This window comes from Geotrypetes seraphini, chromosome 5 (genome assembly GCF_902459505.1).
Source record: "Geotrypetes seraphini chromosome 5, aGeoSer1.1, whole genome shotgun sequence".
NCBI lineage: Eukaryota > Metazoa > Chordata > Amphibia > Gymnophiona > Dermophiidae > Geotrypetes > Geotrypetes seraphini.
Window position 1 is genome coordinate 222236054 of NC_047088.1, and position 19477 is coordinate 222255530.

General features: G+C 39.4%; 1 protein-coding gene across 1 annotated transcript in view; it reads right to left on the reverse strand.

Annotated features, from left to right (window-relative positions):
* Nucleotides 1–19477, reverse strand: part of TNFAIP6 (TNF alpha induced protein 6) — a 56940-nt gene that overhangs the window by 25808 nt on the left and 11655 nt on the right. The window contains exon 2 of the mRNA XM_033944947.1: nt 12117–12254. Coding sequence (XP_033800838.1) covers nt 12117–12254 — 138 coding nt within the window. The remainder of the gene's footprint in view (nt 1–12116; nt 12255–19477) is intronic.

Consider the following 19477-nt stretch of genomic DNA (forward strand, 5'->3'; position numbering starts at 1 on the left):
CCGAGAGAGTGGTTGATCCTTGGAACGAGCTCCTGGTGCAGGTGATCGAGGCAAACAGCGTGCAAGAATTTAAGAGCAAATGGGATGCCCATGTGGGATCCCTTAGAGGGTTAAGCCAAGGGAGTCACCAGGAGTGGGATCCCTAGGATAGTAGACTTGGGGGTGGGTCAGTAGAGTGGGCAGACCTGATGGGCTATGGCCCTTATCTGCCGTCATCTTCTATGTTTCTATGTTTCTATCTACTTTATATATACAACACAAGAGATTCACAAATATACTATAGTGTCCTTTTGGTGGTGTCAAGCTTGGGTTGAATTACAGTGCTTCAAAATCAAGGATGAGTATATTTACTCTATTTTCTAAATTAACCATTTCATTTGCAACAAAAAATAAATGAGAGAAATATGAGTAAAAGATCTGTGAATTGATCCAGATTGCCAGGACCGATGCAATGATATCTTGTGTCCTCAGTTAACCCTCAGTTTTGTGCCGCTGCTTCAGTGTCAGAAACCCCAAAAGCAGCAGTAAGTGGGCGTTGATGTACCGGTGGCTGAGGCCATCAGGAGAAAGAGTACTTAAAAGTACACTTCTCCCTCCGTATTCGTTGTGATAGGGGATTAACAGACCCGCAAATACAGAAAAACTGTGAATAACTTGTTCATATGTTATTCGCTGTTTTCTATTAAAAACCATCGTGAATATGGTGAAACCGCGAATAACATGGTGGGAGACCTGGCCTGTTCCTGAAGGAGAGGCAAAACACGGTGAAGAAAGTGCTGGGAATCATCAATTTTTCTCTATGCAAACTGATGTAATTGGGGGGGGGAGGAGCCAGCAAGCTAAAAACCGCAAATAATCGAAACCGCAAATGCTGAAACTGCAAATACGGAGGGAGAAGTGTATGTTGGTTTCCTCTAACTCAGCGGTTCCCAAACTATAATCTGCGGCTCCCTGGGAAGCCATGACTGATGTACAGGGGAGCTGCAGATTATTCTTATATTAGACATCTTTTACAACGTTAAGAAATTAAAAAGTATGCAGAAATAAAAATACTACAACTGAATCTTCAGGTTATTCATTAGTTACTGCTTTAATGTTTATGGCCAGTAAAACAGTTTGTTTTCTGTTTTCATATAAATGTAATCACCGTGGGGGAGACACTATGCATATGACTAGTGTGCATGGCTAGTTATCTCTATTTGAATGTAAGTAATCAGTGGATTGTTGGAGCAAACTCAGTTGTTTTACTTATATTTATCAAACTTTACTGGTAAAATCATAATACAAATGTAAGTATTTTACGTTTTGTGACCAGCCAGACCTTTCCCCAGTTCAGATTCCAGTTAAGTCAGAAAAGAAGAGAGTAATAAAGAAAACCCGGGGAGGAATTGGAAAAGGACAGGCTGGGTTTGAGCTGAATAATTCCAGTAACCACCAGGGGAGCCCAAGAGGTCCTTGGATCTCAGCCAGATCTGAGCAAGCAGGGCGTTGCCCTTGGGAATATAAGCCTGGCCCAGTCAGTAAGAAAACAGGCCAGCTAGGGAGGAAGTTTGGGTCTTTCCTCCCTAAAAACCCTGAGGAACCAGACAGGGACAACAAACCCCAACCGATGGAGCTAGATAATTATGCACAGCCTGAAGAGGTGACTTCCTTACAGGAACCTATGGATTTTCAGGAGGCTTGTGCTAGTGTGAATGACTATCAGCCTGAACCAATGCAAGTGAATTGGAATGTAAGCCACAAGCAGTGAGTGTTTTGTTTTTCTTTACTGTTTGTAGGCTGAGAAGCTGGCTTTTGAATATTGTTTTGGGGTGAAAGCTGGGAGAGAATGAGGGAGAGGTTTTTGCTGATATCTGGGTGGGAATTTGAAGCCTGAAGGAAGGCCCAAACTTGTGCAGAACCTGATATTCTCTCTCCTGTTTCCTGGCAGCCATATTAGGTGATTGCCAGAGGCTTTCCTATTTTTGTTTTGTGATTTGAATGAAAGACTACTATTTTTGTGGACTAAACCCAGTTATTGTTATAAAGCAGACCCATAAGCTCTCTGGAGAGCTGAGGCCTCATTATTGGAAGAGGCTGAAGAACAGTAAAGAAAAGAAAGTTTAATGCTAGTTTGATTAACTGCATCTGCTGTCTGTTTTGTTTTTTTTTGACTTTGAGAAGTTGCTGTTTGCTTTGCTGGTGGTTAATTGAATGCTACACAGAGTTCTGACTGAAGTTCATAAAGGATTGAAAGCATTCAGCCACATGTTAATGAACTGAGTAAACTAAACTATTTGTATGAACTTATTGAGTGCTGTGACTTTATTTTGGGTTTTGTTTTTTTATATATTACAAAGACCCAGTCCTGCAGGGTGACTCCAGTCCGGGTCACACGCAAGGGTGTTATTTGGTGTAGTCATCAGGACTTCAGTGAAACCCATCTCTGGGTTCACACTGGTGGCCACATTAATTGGTATCAGGAGTGGGATTATTGCACCTCCTGCAGGACACTGTTAAGCACTGCATTTGAAAAAAAAAAAAAAAAAAAAAAAAAACGTTTTTCTTTTGGCTTTTTCAATTTTGGACTTGGGGCTAGAGAAGGCATATTTAGCTTCCTGTTTAATTTTGTTTTTTTGAACTATGGACTAATTTGTCTGGATTAAAGTATTTGAGCCCCAGAAATCCTAATCATCCACTTGGAGGAGGAGTCCTTAACCGGAAGTGTGGAGGAAGTGCCAAGTACCTCTTGAGAAGACCTGTATGGGGATTCAGTTCAACGGTGGAGGCGGAGAGCACCAGATCGTGGTTCCAGTGCGGCATACGGAGGGTTTCAAAGAAGCCGGACCAGGGTTCCAGCTTCGGATCCAGAAGAACCGGGTTCCAGTAGGACAAGCCGTGCGGAGAGCGACTGGGGGCCAAGGAGGCCCAAGACCCAAAGGCGCAGACTCTCCAGTACTATCGGTAAGAGTACCTAGGCTGGGGGAGCCTGCTAAGGGGAGGAACAAGGGTACCAAGAAGCCACACTTGGGTTCCTTTTCTTTTTGTTTGCCTTTCAGGTCCCGATTATGGAACAAGCCCAGTTGCTGGCAGCGCTGGCCGAGGAGGACCAGAGACAGACTGAGGAACTTGAAGGCATTTTGAGAACCAATGAGGCGCGTTGGCAAGCTCGCCAAGACGCCATGATGCTACGCTATAGTCAGTTAAGGATGATCATACAAGAACGAGTGGAGGAAATAGCCCAGGTCCTTACGGCCATCACAGTAAGGGTGGAAGGATTAGAAGGGTCTGAAGCGTGCCAACCACAAGTGGTCAAAAATCCTGAGCCTGCTGTGCTTCACTGGCCAGAGGATTTTGAGAATCTGTGTGCAGATCCCCGACCAGAGGAGAAAAGATTTCGAAATAGGAGACACAAATAAGGCTGACCTATGGAGTTTTTTTTTTTTTGCCCCTTTCTTCACTTACGGGTGCTTATAGGGATAAGCACCATTTAACGGTGGGGGTATGTGACCAGCCAGACCTTTCCCCAGTTCAGATTCCAGTTAAGTCAGAAAAGAAGAGAGTAATAAAGAAAACCCGGGGAGGAATTGGAAAAGGACAGGCTGGGTTTGAGCTGAATAATTCCAGTAACCACCAGGGGAGCCCAAGAGGTCCTTGGATCTCAGCCAGATCTGAGCAAGCAGGGCGTTGCCCTTGGGAATATAAGCCTGGCCCAGTCAGTAAGAAAACAGGCCAGCTAGGGAGGAAGTTTGGGTCTTTCCTCCCTAAAAAACCCTGGGGAACCAGACAGGGACAACAAACCCCAACCGATGGAGCTAGATAATTATGCACAGCCTGAAGAGGTGACTTCCTTACAGGAACCTATGGATTTTCAGGAGGCTTGTGCTAGTGTGAATGACTATCAGCCTGAACCAATGCAAGTGAATTGGAATGTAAGCCACAAGCAGTGAGTGTTTTGTTTTTCTTTACTGTTTGTAGGCTGAGAAGCTGGCTTTTGAATATTGTTTTGGGGTGAAAGCTGGGAGAGAATGAGGGAGAGGTTTTTGCTGATATCTGGGTGGGAATTTGAAGCCTGAAGGAAGGCCCAAACTTGTGCAGAACCTGATATTCTCTCTCCTGTTTCCTGGCAGCCATATTAGGTGATTGCCAGAGGCTTTCCTATTTTTGTTTTGTGATTTGAATGAAAGACTACTATTTTTGTGGACTAAACCCAGTTATTGTTATAAAGCAGACCCATAAGCTCTCTGGAGAGCTGAGGCCTCATTATTGGAAGAGGCTGAAGAACAGTAAAGAAAAGAAAGTTTAATGCTAGTTTGATTAACTGCATCTGCTGTCTGTTTTGTTTTTTTTTGACTTTGAGAAGTTGCTGTTTGCTTTGCTGGTGGTTAATTGAATGCTACACAGAGTTCTGACTGAAGTTCATAAAGGATTGAAAGCATTCAGCCACATGTTAATGAACTGAGTAAACTAAACTATTTGTATGAACTTATTGAGTGCTGTGACTTTATTTTGGGTTTTGTTTTTTTATATATTACAAAGACCCAGTCCTGCAGGGTGACTCCAGTCCGGGTCACACGCAAGGGTGTTATTTGGTGTAGTCATCAGGACTTCAGTGAAACCCATCTCTGGGTTCACACTGGTGGCCACAGTTTATAGTAACATAGTAAATGACGGCAGATAAAGACCTGAATGATCCATCCAGTCTGCACTCTCTCTATAATGTAATGATTTAATTTAAATTGTTCTTTTTCTTAGATATTTCTGGGCCGGAAACCCAGAGCTGTGCCCGGTATTGTGCATCTACTGGAGTCTCCGTCGAAGCTCACTCCAGCTCATCTAAACCATCCCAGCCCATACTCAACAGAATGGCCATATACATGACACAGACCATAGAAACATAGAAGATGACGGCAGAAAAGGGCTACAGCCCATCAAGTCTGCCCAGTCTGCCCAGTACTGGCCTTAGTTCTTCAATATATGCCATTATTTTCTGATTAGAGATCCTCTGTGTTCATCCCACGCCCTTTTGAACTCTGCCACCGTTTTCTTCTCCATCACCTCCCTCAGGTGCGCATTCCACGGATCAACCACCCTCTCCGTAAAGGAGCATTTCCTAACATTACTCTTGAGTCTACCACCCTTCAACCTCAGATTATGCCCTCTGGTTTTTACCATTTTCCTTTCTCTGGAAAAGATTTTGTTCTCCGTTAATACCTTTACAGAACTATCATTTGACCTGGGGAGCTGTGGAAAAATTTTGAAACAATAAGTGAGCTGTGAACAAAAAACGTTTGTCTAACTCTAGGCCTCAGAGGAAACTGACATGCTCTTAAGTGCTCTTCTTCCTGCTAGCCTCTGGAGCTCAGTCAATGGTGAATTTTAGAAATCTGCTTGTTTGCCTTTTGCTGCCCCCAGAATGTCGGTGCACTAAGGTGCCTCCCTAGTTTGCCTAATGAACGCACTGAACCTGCAGATTGCAACCTAGATGATTTTTTTTTTTTTTTTTAAATTAAGGGGCCCTTTTACTAAACTACATAAAAATTTGCAGTAACAGTGGCTTAATGTGCTTCTGTACTGTGCGTTAGCTGCAAACTATATGCAGCAGCTGTTGGGGGTGTTCCCAGCATTTGCTGTTTACAGATGCTACCATATGGTACGTTGCTTGCAGTTAGCGCAGAAGCAATCAGCGCTTCCTGTTTTGGAGATGAAACTGGTCCTGTGCTAACTGCAAAAGTGCCAATTAGCAACAGTATTTACAGAGCATTAACCACAAAATGTCTTCCATATTCTGCCCATGACAAGCCTCCTCCTACTACAAAAAGCACTCTGTATGGTTTGATGTGTAACTGCCAACAAACCCCACAAAGCTCCTTAACGTAAGTTATTGTGTGGCAAAACCATGGGTTAAATGCTTTATGTGGTTCAGTAAAAGGGCTCCTACATTTGTAGATACCTAAACAAGCAAACAAACCTAGGATCTAACCAATGTCAAGGGTAAAAATTCATTGGCAGATGCCTTTCTTGTACTTCTAAAGATGTATTTGAATGTATTTGTGTATCATAATCATATGGCTTAAAAACATTGTTCCTGATGGTTAACATCTGGCTAACATCTCTTAGGAAACAATGCTATGTTAGTAGTAAATAATCTTTTCTCTCCTGCTTAGAAACTTATGTTTTTGTTTTATGTTTATTAAAAATTTGATATAACCCCCCTACACACACACACGTGCTGTCATCTCCCATTGGGTGTCAATAAATATGATCTTTTGGGGCTATGCCCTCACCAGATACTAATTGGAAAAGTAAGTTTTCATAAGAGTTTTAAAAAGCTTTGAAATGAGGCTCCAAATGTACGTAACTTGGGAGTTGGTTCCAAAGACTAGGAGCTTTATTCTGTTAGTTAAAGTAAAATCAACTGCAGATGCACTGGAAAGTTTGAAACCCTAGAGAGCAGAAATACGATGCCCCAAAAATGTATTAAGATTGCAGCATAAATGTTTAATCTTTCTACAGATCTAAGTAGGCTTTGCAGAAACCACTCCTTTCTTCTCTCATTTGCATTTTATAAAATGTATCTATGAACGTTTTGAGAGCTTGGCTTTTTTAAGAACAATTTTTCAATAATGAGATTATGAGGGGATGCTGAAAAGTTCTCAGCCCTTTTCCACCGTAGCTGATAAGTGTTACCTTATTTCATTAAGTGCCGATTTGCAGAAATGGAATTCTATGTTTTAACATTGTTTCAGATCATTGATTGAACCATATCCACATCATTCTCTTCTTGGTCGGCTGAGAACTTTTCAGCACCCCTTCGTAAGTACCGTATATAGGTTCTGATTATTTGTGTAATTAATTAGTATATATTGATTTTTAGGTGGCCAAACAGGTTGAAAAGGTGATGGTGAAAGCTAGGATGCTAGGGTGCATAGGAAGAGGTATGGCCAGTAGGAAAAAGGAGGTATTGATGCCCCTGTATAAGACTCTGGTGAGACCTCATTTAGAATATTGTGTACAATTCTAGAGGCCACACCTTCAAAAAGATATAAAAAGGATGGAGTCAATCCAGAGGAAGGCTACTAAAATGGTCATTGGTCTTCATCATAAGGTATATAGGGACAGACTTAAACATCTCAATATGTACAGGTATACTTTGGAGGAAAGACAGGAAAGGGGAGATATGATAGAGATGTTTAAATCAAAACCAAAAATTCAAAAAAATGTCCCTCACCAGCAGTGGGTTACCACAATAAGATCTAACATTAAGATATAAAACAGGTGGAGAAAAAGCCTCAAAAACTTATATCACGCAGCAATCTTTGATGATTTTCAGCTGGTCTTATTGTCTTTGGCAAAAAACTCACACCCATACCACAATGTTAAAAGATCTAAAGAGGGAAAACCCACTACTGTGCACAGTAATCAAAAATATTTAAAGTTTTCATAACATTTTGATACTTTTTAATACTTTTTTATCATTTTTATAAATAGTTTGATAAGAATTAACAAATCATCCAGCTTCAAAAGCTTCAAAGTAGAACAAGTTGAAAAAAGCAGAAGCAAAAATTACTTAGCTCTGGCGCCAGAGAACTCCGTTAAGAGGCAGCTGCCGGTCTTCAATCCATTTCTTTTTTCAACAGCAGTAGTCCACAGCCTCACGTAGAAAGTTCAAAAGCTCCACGACGGAGCTAAAAGACTCAAACAAGCATTCGTTTCATCAACTTTCAATTGGTTTCTTCAGGAATTCTAACAGCTTCAGACAGCAAAGTGAGTGACATTTTTTTTTGAATTTTTGGTTTAATTGTCACTACGATAGTGTTTGTGAGAGATGTTTAAATATCTGCGTGGCATGAGGGGAGTTAGTTTCATATGAAAGGAAACTCCTAAATGAGAAGGCATAGAATGGAGTTAAGAGGTGATAGGCTCAGGAGTAATCTAAGGAAATACTTTTTTCTAGAAAGGGTAATTGATGTGTGGAATAGTCTCCCAGTAAAGGTGGTGGAGACAAGGACTGTCTGTGACTATGTCTGAATTCAAGAAAGCATGGGATAGGCACATGGGATCTATTAGGGAGAGGAGGAAATAATGGTTGCTGCAGATGGGCAGACAGGATGGGTCATTTGGCCTTTATCTGCCATTACGTTTCTATGAGTGTTATAAATGTTTGATTGTGACAGTTATGCTGCGGTAAAATCTGGTCTTAATGTGGATTAAGGTGAGACTTTCTGACGCACTAAGCTCAAATTGACCTTAGTATTTTAAAGACTTTTTCTACTGTTTAATTGCAGGTCATGTGCTAATGTTCCCATTAGTGTGCGGTACCTAAAAGAATTAATAAGGGAGAATGTACTGCTTCCTAGTTAGGAGGCACCAAGTGCTCCTGCACTAACTCTGTGTTATTCAGTTAGCGTACACTAAGTATAACACACCACTTAGATTATGTGTGAACACTCACTCGCCAGCCATGCCACTCTCCCTTGGAAAAATATTCAAAAACATTGGTAGCACATGGACTAGTGCTTATAAAACAGGGAAGATAGTGCAAAACACTTTATTGTGTTCAACGTAAGCCTGTTAGCATGTATTAAAGGCCTAATGCACTTTAGAAAAATGACCCTATAGTCTAGGCAATTTATAAGAATAAAGAATATTATTATTATTATTATCCTGCCCTGCATCGCCACTAGACCACCAGGTAAGGTCTGGGGAAGGTCCGATGCAGAGTTGTTGGGTTTAAAAAAAAAAAAAATCACAAATAACTGATTCCGCGGGTACTGAAACCACGGATTCGGATGGGGAACTATACTATGAAAGGCATGGGGCCTGTCATGCAGTACAGAGGCCACAGTGGGAGCTCTGTGATCCTGGGTGGCTGGTGCAGGGACTGTCAGATGCCTCAGAGGCCACAGGGTAGAGCTCTAGGCCTCTTATCATAGGAGAATAACCATGGAAGACAAGGCACTTTCAGAAGAGGGGGGAAATACAATTCCCAGGAGACTTAAGGGGCCAGGAGCATGTCTTTCGGTGTCCTGGTAAAGTGAAGGAAAATCTGGGCTAGAATCCTTTGGGGAAGGGAGACATAAAGCCTTCTGAAAGTCTCAGGAGGAAGAAGTCAAGAAAGAAACCCTGTGTTGCCAGGGTATGTCCCAGGATGATGTGGAGAGATGACTCAGCATCCTCCCAGGGAGAGATCTCTCCAGATAGAAGCTGCATGCAACGCTCCTACAACCACTTTATCCCTCGACTATGGAACCAGCTGCCCACACAAACCAGAAGACTAGACTCACTGATGGCTTTCTGAAGAGAAGTAGACTCTCCCTTTCTGTTAAAAGTGACATCACCAAATAGACTCCTAGCCTGTATGCCCTTCTATGTACTTCCTGTTTGTATCTAGTCATGTACTTGGATTTATTTTGTGACTGTCTTCTTGTAACCTATTCTGAGCTTTTGGGGAGGATGGGATAAAATCAAAATAAATAAGATGCTCTAGAACTTTTCTAACCCCTCTAAAAAGCAGGACAGCCTGAGCCTACTGCCTGAAGAAAGAAGGGAAGCATGCCTGGAGGTGCTGCAGAAGTCCTTGGAGAAAGGTAGTTCTGCAAGCCATGAGTAAGTCTTGACATAACTGGGATATGGACAAAGTTGTTAAATGACTATTCATCTAAGAGGAGGAAGTGACCTGCAAACATGCTATAAGTCTGGACAGAATCTAGAAGCCAGTTAGCATGAGGAATGCAGTAGTGCTGGAGAGAGTAGAAGCCTGCACTGGTTTTGTTAGCATTTCATTTTAAATTATGAGCCAGAAGTAGAGGTCGACATTGAAAAGCAGAGTTCTAAGAAGTCTTAATGTCATCCAGGGAGTGGCGGCAGATAATTAAAAGGAAAGCACCCTTAGTCCCCATTAGAATGAAGATTGCAGGAGCCTGAGAGTGACATCATGAGTACTCATTTGCATATGGAAATAAGTCTAAGCAGGCTGTCCTTTTAAGCCCCGATCTCAAGTTGGAGAAGGGAGAGCAAGGGAGCTAATGGTCCAGTAAAGGAGCCAAATTGAGCTTCTGTCAGGAAGAAGTGGTCAAGTATGTTTTCACTCTGAGTAAAGTAGTGCTGAAAGATATAGACCTCTGACAAGACTTCCAAGGTTAATGAGGTTTGTCTTTGATATCTCATAGTGAATTGGTCTCTCATAGTGAATCATAGGTTGGGTATATTTGGCAGCTGTCTGAGATCTAAACCTTACCATAATGCGCAAAGAATTGAAATAATTTCTGGACTTTCTTGCAGGGTGTGTATAGCCACGTTCTGTTTTTCTGAGAACACTAGCAGATTACACACTTGTGATTTGATCTGTTCAAGTTCATTTTTAGCCTTCAGAGGGTAAATAGCAGAAAACACACCATCCTTCACTATAACATTTGTAGATGTAGGTAGGCTGGTGTTATATGTAAAATGGAAGCACTTGTCATGTCCTGAAAACTGGACTGATTTTCGAAAGAAGTTATACATTTACAAGCAGCCAGTGAAAGTGGACTTTGCAGAACCTTCATGGAACACACTAATTAACAAGAGGTTTTAGCAGTTACTGTATGTTAATTCAGCAATTTTGGGAGCAAATGCAGAAAGCTTCCTGAATGGTTACTGTAGGTTTACCTCAGTTTTACTGTGGGATAGCAATGTAGAAATGATTTCAGAACCCATGACTGTAATTGCATTATACAAATGCAAATATGATGCATTTGCTATCCTGTGGCAATATAATTTTTCCCCCGAAACTGAGCTTGGTAGAGCCAGTGAAAATATAACAGCAAAGAACTGGGACTCAGAACAAGAATTAAAACTACGCAGAAGTACCCACTTAAGCAACAACATGAAGGAGAAGAGGGAAGCGTAGGACATAAGTACCTCATTTGCTGCCTTTTTTGAGCATTGGTTTAACAAGTTGGAAATAAGTATAAGGTGTTTGATACAAACAGCACTTTTTGCTTCACTATATTATATTATTTGCACTATATTATTTAATCACTCACAGTGTAAGCTTATGATGGTGTGAAGCGTGGTTTGCGATATAGTCTACCAAATGCATATAAGCCTGGTACATCAGCATATGCCGTCGCTCCGATAGCTTTAATGGTCACACTGAGGATACACTTCACATTTAACGATTTAATGATTTTTATTGAAACACAATATTTCCGACTTGTTTAAACTATTTCTTCAGGGTCATATATATTTTGTTGAGATCTTTTCTTAGATGACACATCTGCTCTAAAGTTTGTGATGCATAAATGAGGTCAAACTTGTATTGTGTTTTTTAAATTATGTATGTAATGCTGTAATCTGCTTTGAATAAAAGCAGAATATAAATAATAATAAACTATAACGACTATTTACAGTAGTGCCCTGCAAACTTTGTCGAGCCACAGAACACTAAACGCAATGACTGTGGCTTGAGGCATCTAGAAGTGCGCGGGTGTTGCCATGATGACATCACATGAACGTGTGATGTCATCACATCAACATAGGCAAAGGCCCTCCAATCGGGCCCTGAGCCGCCAATGGGGTGTGCCAGCAGGGAAGAGGGCTGGAGAGGCGCTGGCGCCAGCTGAATGCCTACAGGACATAGGCAGTCAGCCAGCGCCAACGCCTCTCCTCCTCCCCAGTGTGCCGTGGCACACCTGAAATCTCAGAAGGTACACTAGTGTGCTGCGGCACACAGTTTGCGTTATACTGATCTATGAGATTACCAGTTCAGGTTTGGAAAGAGCCCTGCTTTAATGATTGCCAAAGACCACCATCCGAATCGGAATACTGTGCAGGAAAGATATCCTTTTACTCTGCACTAGAGTAGGTAAAGTAGAAAATAGAGGAATTTGCGATGACTGATCTATTCCAGTGTTCTCCCTAAGGCTATTACTGTTAGCTTTTATACAATACAAGTAGTGAGGAATGGTGTGGTGGAGGAGTGGTGGGAATATTAAAATTATATTTATAGCATGTGTACTGGCTCTCCTACAGATTCAGAGGAGCTGCCAGTTCCATTTGGCCTGGAATCTTAGGCCTGGAGCCAGAGGTTTGTAAATTTAGATTCTGAATTCTTCTATTGGTAACAACTTAATGAGTTTGGAACCTTCACATACCTATTTTCCGTGCTGCCTCTAGCTGTTGATATGTGGCTAGTTTTCCTCCTTCAAACTTACAAACTCCTTTAGCTTCTATGTAGGTGAGTTGATATTTTCCAGCACGAGCTTCTCTATGATAAACACCTGCTGCTTGCTCTGTGAAATGCAAAATATAGTAATAATTTTAGCACTTTTGAGATGTTTATTATCAACAGTAGATGAAAGCAACTGCTTCTCTGTAATGCTTCTCTGTGCAACAATGCCTTAGTGAAAAGTGGCTATAAAGACACATATGAGAGAGGACTGGTGGTGAACAAGGAGAAATGTGAATTCATAGACCACAGAGTAATATAAAAACATGGAATTATTCCTTTGGGAATACTGCCTCAAAAAATGTAATGGGTCTGCAAAGAGGTGGAGGGGCATTTTTGGAAAAAATATCTAAGTCCAGCTTGGATGTTTCCAGCTGAACATCTAAAGTTGGAGGTACAAAAATAGTCATTTTCAAATGGCAATCACAAAGAAGAAAAATGCAATGAGTCTGCAGTGAGTGTTGAGCCACGGAAACCAAAGAAGAAACTGCAGAACTGAAGTATTTGATGCAGGATCTTTATTTGAATCAATAAAATGTTGTGTCAAAAAATGGTCCACTTGTATCTTGGGTCCTTGTTCCTTTAAGATACCACTTTTTGATACAACGTTTTATTGATTCAAATCAAGTACATCAGTTCTGCAGTTCCTTCTTTGGTTTCTATTTTCAAATGGCAAAATGTCCAAATATAATTTTTTTTGGAAAATCATCTACTTAGAAGACATCTTGGCCACTAGAATGTCTAACTTTATACCCCATTTTCAATCAGAAAAACATCCAGGTTGAAAATGTCCTAATCCTGACCATTTGGATGTAGGTGGGGCCAGCATAGTAATGGACTGGCCACATAGACATCCCAACAGAAAAATGGGATGCCTTAGAAGGCACTGCTGTGAACTTCTCATAAAGGTTGCCAGCTGTATATCTCACCATAACCCTCTTATAATTTAGGGTGAGCCACCAAAAATCCTCCCAAAACCTACTATACCCTCCTGTGTACCACCCCAATAGCACATATGGCTGCAGGTGGCTTCTATATGGCAGAATAGTAGGGTTTGGGTGGGCTCGTGTGTTCTTCCATAAATGTAGTGGTTAGAGTGGCTTATGGGCTTGTGATTTCCTCTCTTGGTTCATTAGACCAACTACCAAGCTACTCAAGAAACCTGGTTTTTATCCATATCAGATGCTGCTGTTTTAGAGACAGGTATGTACAGTACTCCCCTGATATTCATGGGGGTTCCATTTCAGGAACTCCCGCGAATCTTGAAAAACCGCGAATACGGTTTTCCATGGCAGAGACTGGAGAGGGCAGCAGGAGAAGCAAGAGAGAGCAGCCGGAGCGCCGGCGAGTGCAGGAAATCAATCGCTGTATGCTCCGATCACCTCTTCCTGCACTAAGTCGGGCCTTGCCAATCAGGAGCTGCGTACCTTTGCTTTCTCTGAGGACAAACAGGCCATAGTAATCTCACATGTGGGACTCCCTTGCTTCCAGGCTCACCAAAAATGACAATAGTTGGTCAACAGGAACTCACAACAGTGAGTTCAAAGAACAATTAACCTGAAAACATATACAAAGTGGTGGTCTAGCCCGGAACAGAATAAAATGAGCCTAGGGAGGTGGAGTTGGATTTTAGATCCCAAACAAACCTTGCAGGACTGCTTAACCAAACTGACTGTAGTGAGATATTGATGTGTGGACAGAAGCCCACATTGCAGCTTTGCCTATTTCTTCAATGGAAGCCGATCTCACGTGTGCTTCTGATGCAGTCATGGCTCTAAAAGAAAGAGCCGTGACATGACCCTCGAGAGTCGGCCCAACCTAGGCATAAGCAAAAGAGATACAATCTGCTAGCCAATGGCATCTGGTGTTTACCGATGGCAGACCTCATCCTGTTGGGATCAAAGGTTGACCATGTTTTTCCCACTCGCAACAAAACAAAAATGGAGTCACTGGGGGATATGGGCTATTTTTGTTCTTGCCTGGTTTTGTATCTTCTTGCTGTATTAAGTTTCTTGGTGATGATCGTTGTAAGCTTTTATAGTTTGCTATTGTGTGCTTGCTTGCATTCTGCAAGCTGTCTGTTTCTCTTGTTAACTCGTTAATAAACATGATTACAAAAAAAAAAAACAACAACAAAATATTGAGTGGACCACATGTGCGGCCTAGTCCGCTCAACGTAAAAGGCCAATGTTTGCTTACAGTCCAAAGTGTGCAACTCCAAAACAATAAATTGTATTTCAAACCAGGCAAAAACAAGAGGCTTGCAAACAAGAACTAGCTTCCAATACAGCGCAAGCAGTTCTTTTTCTGTATAACTGGTACTATTTAAGCAGTGATAATGTCAAAATGTCAGGATTTATCTGTTTTCAATGGGTTCCAGCTTGCCAGTCTTTCCTCTTCAATAACCCCAAAACAGCAGTCTTTCCAACTGTACCCCGACAGGGATTCCCCGTTTCACTACACTAGTTGCACCGGGGGAAATGGCTATCAATGTCCAACAAAACTCCAAACTTCCCAGAACTTCTTCATGCACTTACAACAAAAATGGTGCTAGTAAACACTAATGCTTCAGAAAGTATAGCGTCGCCAAACTCAACACAGCATCATCAAATTCCCTTCTCACGTCAGCCAATCAGTTGTTCAAACCTTCAAAAAAAACCCAAAACACCGACCACTCAATGTGCACATTTAGTCCCTTAGGGTATAATGAATCCAATTGAAAAATCCAGCACTGCTCCTTCTGTCTTAAATATTGGCACCAAATTGAAACTTAATACAGAAAAGACCACACTTTTTCTGGCCAGCCCAAATGATAAAATAACTAAACCATCGCTTCGCTTAAATGGCTATGACTACCCGATTTCAAAATCTATAAAAATATTGGGAGTCACACTAGATCAGTGGTCTCAAACTCGAGGTCCGGGGGCCACATGCGGCCTGCCAGGTACTATTTTGAGGCCCTCGGTATTTTTATCATAATCACAAAAGTAAAATAAAATGTGTTTCTTGATCATATGTCTCTTTAGCTATAAATGACAATATTATTATTAAGTCTTAGCCAAAAGGAAAGATTTATAAACTATAAAGAGTTTTACCTCATACAAAATTGTCATTTCTTTAATAAGCCATTAACTTATTTCTGAGGCCCTCCAAGTACCTACAAATCCAAAATGTGGCCCTGCAAAGGGTTTCAGTTTGAGACCACTGCACTAGATCGTCACCTAACCATGATAGAACATACAGATTCAGTAATAAAAAAAAAAAAATTGCTTTATCGCACTATGAAAATTAAGACCATAAAAAAATTATTTGATCCTCTATCCTTTAGATTATTGGTGCAGGCATTAGTTTTATCCATACTGGATTATTGCAATATTTTCTATTTGGAAGCTCCAAAGAAAGTATTGAGAAATTTTTTTTTTTTAATCTTTATTCATTTTATTTTCAAAAATCAAGTGTACAACAGATCACATAATAATATATCACATCACTTGAAATATTTCAATAATAATAGAAAAGAGCTTTATCTCCCCCCAACTATTTCCTTCCCATCAAATATATACCATATACAATAACATTAATCATTTTAATATTTAAATTATCATACCCCACCCCCTCCCCTCTTTCAATAATATTTCATAAGGAAACATATTAAATAATCAGTATTCAATGTAAAAACTATATATATCTTATTAATCATTACAGTATCTTATTAATGGCCCCCACACATCCCTAAACTTATTAAAAGAACCTTTCTGTATTGCTAACAATCTTTCCATTTTATATAGATGACATACTGAATTCCACCAAAAGTTATAGTTTAACCTAGTATAATTTTTCCAATTAAACGTTATATGTTGAATAGCCACACCCGTAAGGATCATTAAGAGCTTATTATTAGCAGAAGATATTTGAGGCTTAACTCTCATATGCGTTCCAAACAAAATCGTATCATAAGACATTGCCACATGATTTTCCATCATAAGATTAACCTGGTCCCATATTGAGTACCAAAAAGCCTTAATACATGGACAATAAAATAATAAATGATCTAAAGTTCCAATTTCAATATGACAGTGCCAACATCTATTAGACTTAGAGCAATCCAATTTTTGTAAACGAACAGAGGTCCAGAATGCTCTATGCAACAGGAAATACCATGTTTGCCTCATAGATGCAGATATTGTACAATTCATTCTCCAAGACCAAATATGTGGCCATTGAGATGCATTAATCTGATGCTTAATCTCAATGCTCCAAATATCCCTAAGTCCATTTTTTGGCTTCTTATTCAAATAATTAGATAATACTTTATACCACTGAGTGGCCTGGTGTCCCAGAAAATCTGCCTGGAAACATAGAAATTCTAAACTAAATTGACTTTTAAGTGACTTCCATTCAGGGAACCCCACCTGAATAGCCTGCTTCAATTGCAACCATTTAAAACTTTGTTTTTTATCAAGATCAAATTTATGTTGCAATTGTGAAAAATCAAGCATTTTGCCATTAGAAATAATATCATTCAAAGAACGTATATCTGCTTTAATCCAATCTTTCCAGACAATCTTAAAACCGCCTATTTGAATCTTGGAGTTTACCCAAATAGTCTGATATGTAGATTTACCAATAGGATCAGGAGTTAATTTATCAATATATTTTTTTGTTTTCCATGTGACCATTAATATTTTATTATCCTTATGTATTCTAGGTATTTTGATACTTACAAGAAGACCAAGCCTAAGTGGAAACATAAGCGATCTTTCAATCCACAACCAATCCGGAAGCTGTTCCAGGAGTTCTGGGAGGACCCAATACATACCTTGGCACATGATATAGGATTGATGATACCTATAAAAGTTGGGGAAATTTACCCCACCTTCCTTAATTGGTCTTTGTAAAGACACTAAAGCAATTCTTGCAATTTTACCCAGCCAAATAAATTTTACCAGAATACTATTTAACTTTTTATAAAAAGACCCCTGAAAAAACACTGGTATCATACTCATTTGGTAACAAACCACAGGCAAAATCATCATTTTAATAGTTTGGACTCTTCCCCACCAAGATAAGTGCAAAGGATTCCATTGCTCACATAACTCTGTTACTTTTTGTAATAAAAATTTTTCATTTACATTCATTGTCTCTTCAAGTGTATTTTTTAACCAAATACCTAGATATTTTAATCCATCCTATTTCCAAATAAAAGGAAAATAATCAAATAATCCTTTTGTACAATACACATTCAAAGGAAGAATTTCTGACTTAGTCCAATTTATTTTATATCCTGAGAATTTCCCAAATGTATCAATCACATTAAGTAAACATGGAATGGTTGTTTCCGGATTTCTCAGATGAAGCAATATATCATCTGCATATGCCGACACCTTATAATCAATTCCAGAACATGTTCTTATGTTCTTATGAATACCCTGTATATCCTTTGCTTGCTGAATAGCTAATAACAAGGGTTCAAGTACTATATCAAAAAGCAAAGGAGACAAGGGACAACCTTGTCTAACTCCCCTTTGCAGTTTAAAACAATCTTAAAAATTATTATTATTATATAACCGAGCAACAGGGGAGCTATACAATGCTTGACTCATATGTATAAATCCGGAACCAATACCAAACCACTCCATAGCTTGATACATGAAACTCCATTCCACACGATCAAACGCCTTTTCAGCATCCAAGGACACAGAAAAAGCCGGATCATCTATTTTTTTTTATTAGATATAACATATGAAATGCCAATCTAGTATTATTTGAAGAGTGTCTTTGAGCAACAAAACCAGTTTGATGCATACCTATTATATGGGGAAGAGCCTTTGCCAAACGTAAAGCTATAATTTTAGCTAACAATTTCCCATCTACATTTATTAAAGAAATAGGCCTGTAGTTAGAAACCAATGTAGGATCTCTATTTGGCTTCGGCAAAACAATCATTAGAGACTCTGCCATAGTGCCTGAAATACAACCTTTATTTAGTTGAGTCTGATATAATTTTAACAAATATGGTAAAAGGGCAATTTGAAATGATTTGTAAAACTCTACCGTAAATCCATCTCCACCTGGAGCGGTCCCAACTCTAAGGAATTTCAACGCTGTTTGCAACTGTTTTAGTGATACAGGCTCATCTATACTTCCTTTTTTTATGATCCGGAACTTTAGGACCCTCAATTAAATTTAAAAACTGTAAACCATCCTGTTCTTTTCCTGAATAAGACGCAGAAGAATAAAGGTCCTTATAATAATTTAGAAATTGTTTTAATATATTTTCAATTTGAGAATGAGATTTTCCTTTCTCATCTTTAATTGCACAAATTTTTTCCTTTCTTTTCTTTGCCTTTAAATAATTTGCCAATAATCTTCCCGCTTTATTTGCATTACCATAATACAAGGCTTGATGAGAAAAAATATCTTTCCTTACCAACCCAGAGGAAATTTCATTATATTTACCTTTTGCTTTCAACAAAGCTTGAAATGTGGATTGCTCCCATTTTCCAATCAATTTTGATTCTAATATTCTAATTTCCTGCTCTAAAACCTCAAACTGTTTTCTTAACTGCTTTCTATTATATAATGAATAAGAAATAATATGACCTCTCATAGTTGCTTTAAAAGCATCCCATAATATTTCAATAGAAATTTCCTCTGAATTATTAAGCAAAAAATATTCATTAATTTTCCCTTGGAAACTTTCACAAAATTTGGAATCTTCAAGCAATGTATTATCAAACCTCCAAACAGGTTTAGAAGTATCTTCATCTAATAAATTTAAAGCTATCCACACCCCACCATGATCTGACAATATTATTGGGTCTATGGCAGCTTGTGTAACTTTCTGTACCAAATGATCAGTAATAAAAACATAATCAATTCTAGAAAAAGATTTATGAACATGTGAACAAAATGAAAATTCCCGATCATTAAAATGAAGAATACGCCATATATCTTTTAATCTTCAAGATTGTATAAAATTATCTAATCCTAAAGATTTCATAATCCTTCCAGGGTTTTTATCCAATAGTGGATCTATAACAGCGTTAAAATCCCCCGCCTCTACTAAATCAAGTAGCAGCCAGTGGTAAAACTAATTGTTGTAGAGATTTAAAGAACTCAATTTGATTCGAATTAGGGGCATATATATTAAACAACGCCACAGTATTATTGCCCATACTCATGTCAACATGCATCCATCTTCCTAAAGGATCCGCACTGATCATGTTAAATGTTGCATTACACTTTTTATTAACCAAAATTGCTACTTCAGCCGTCTTTGTCGCA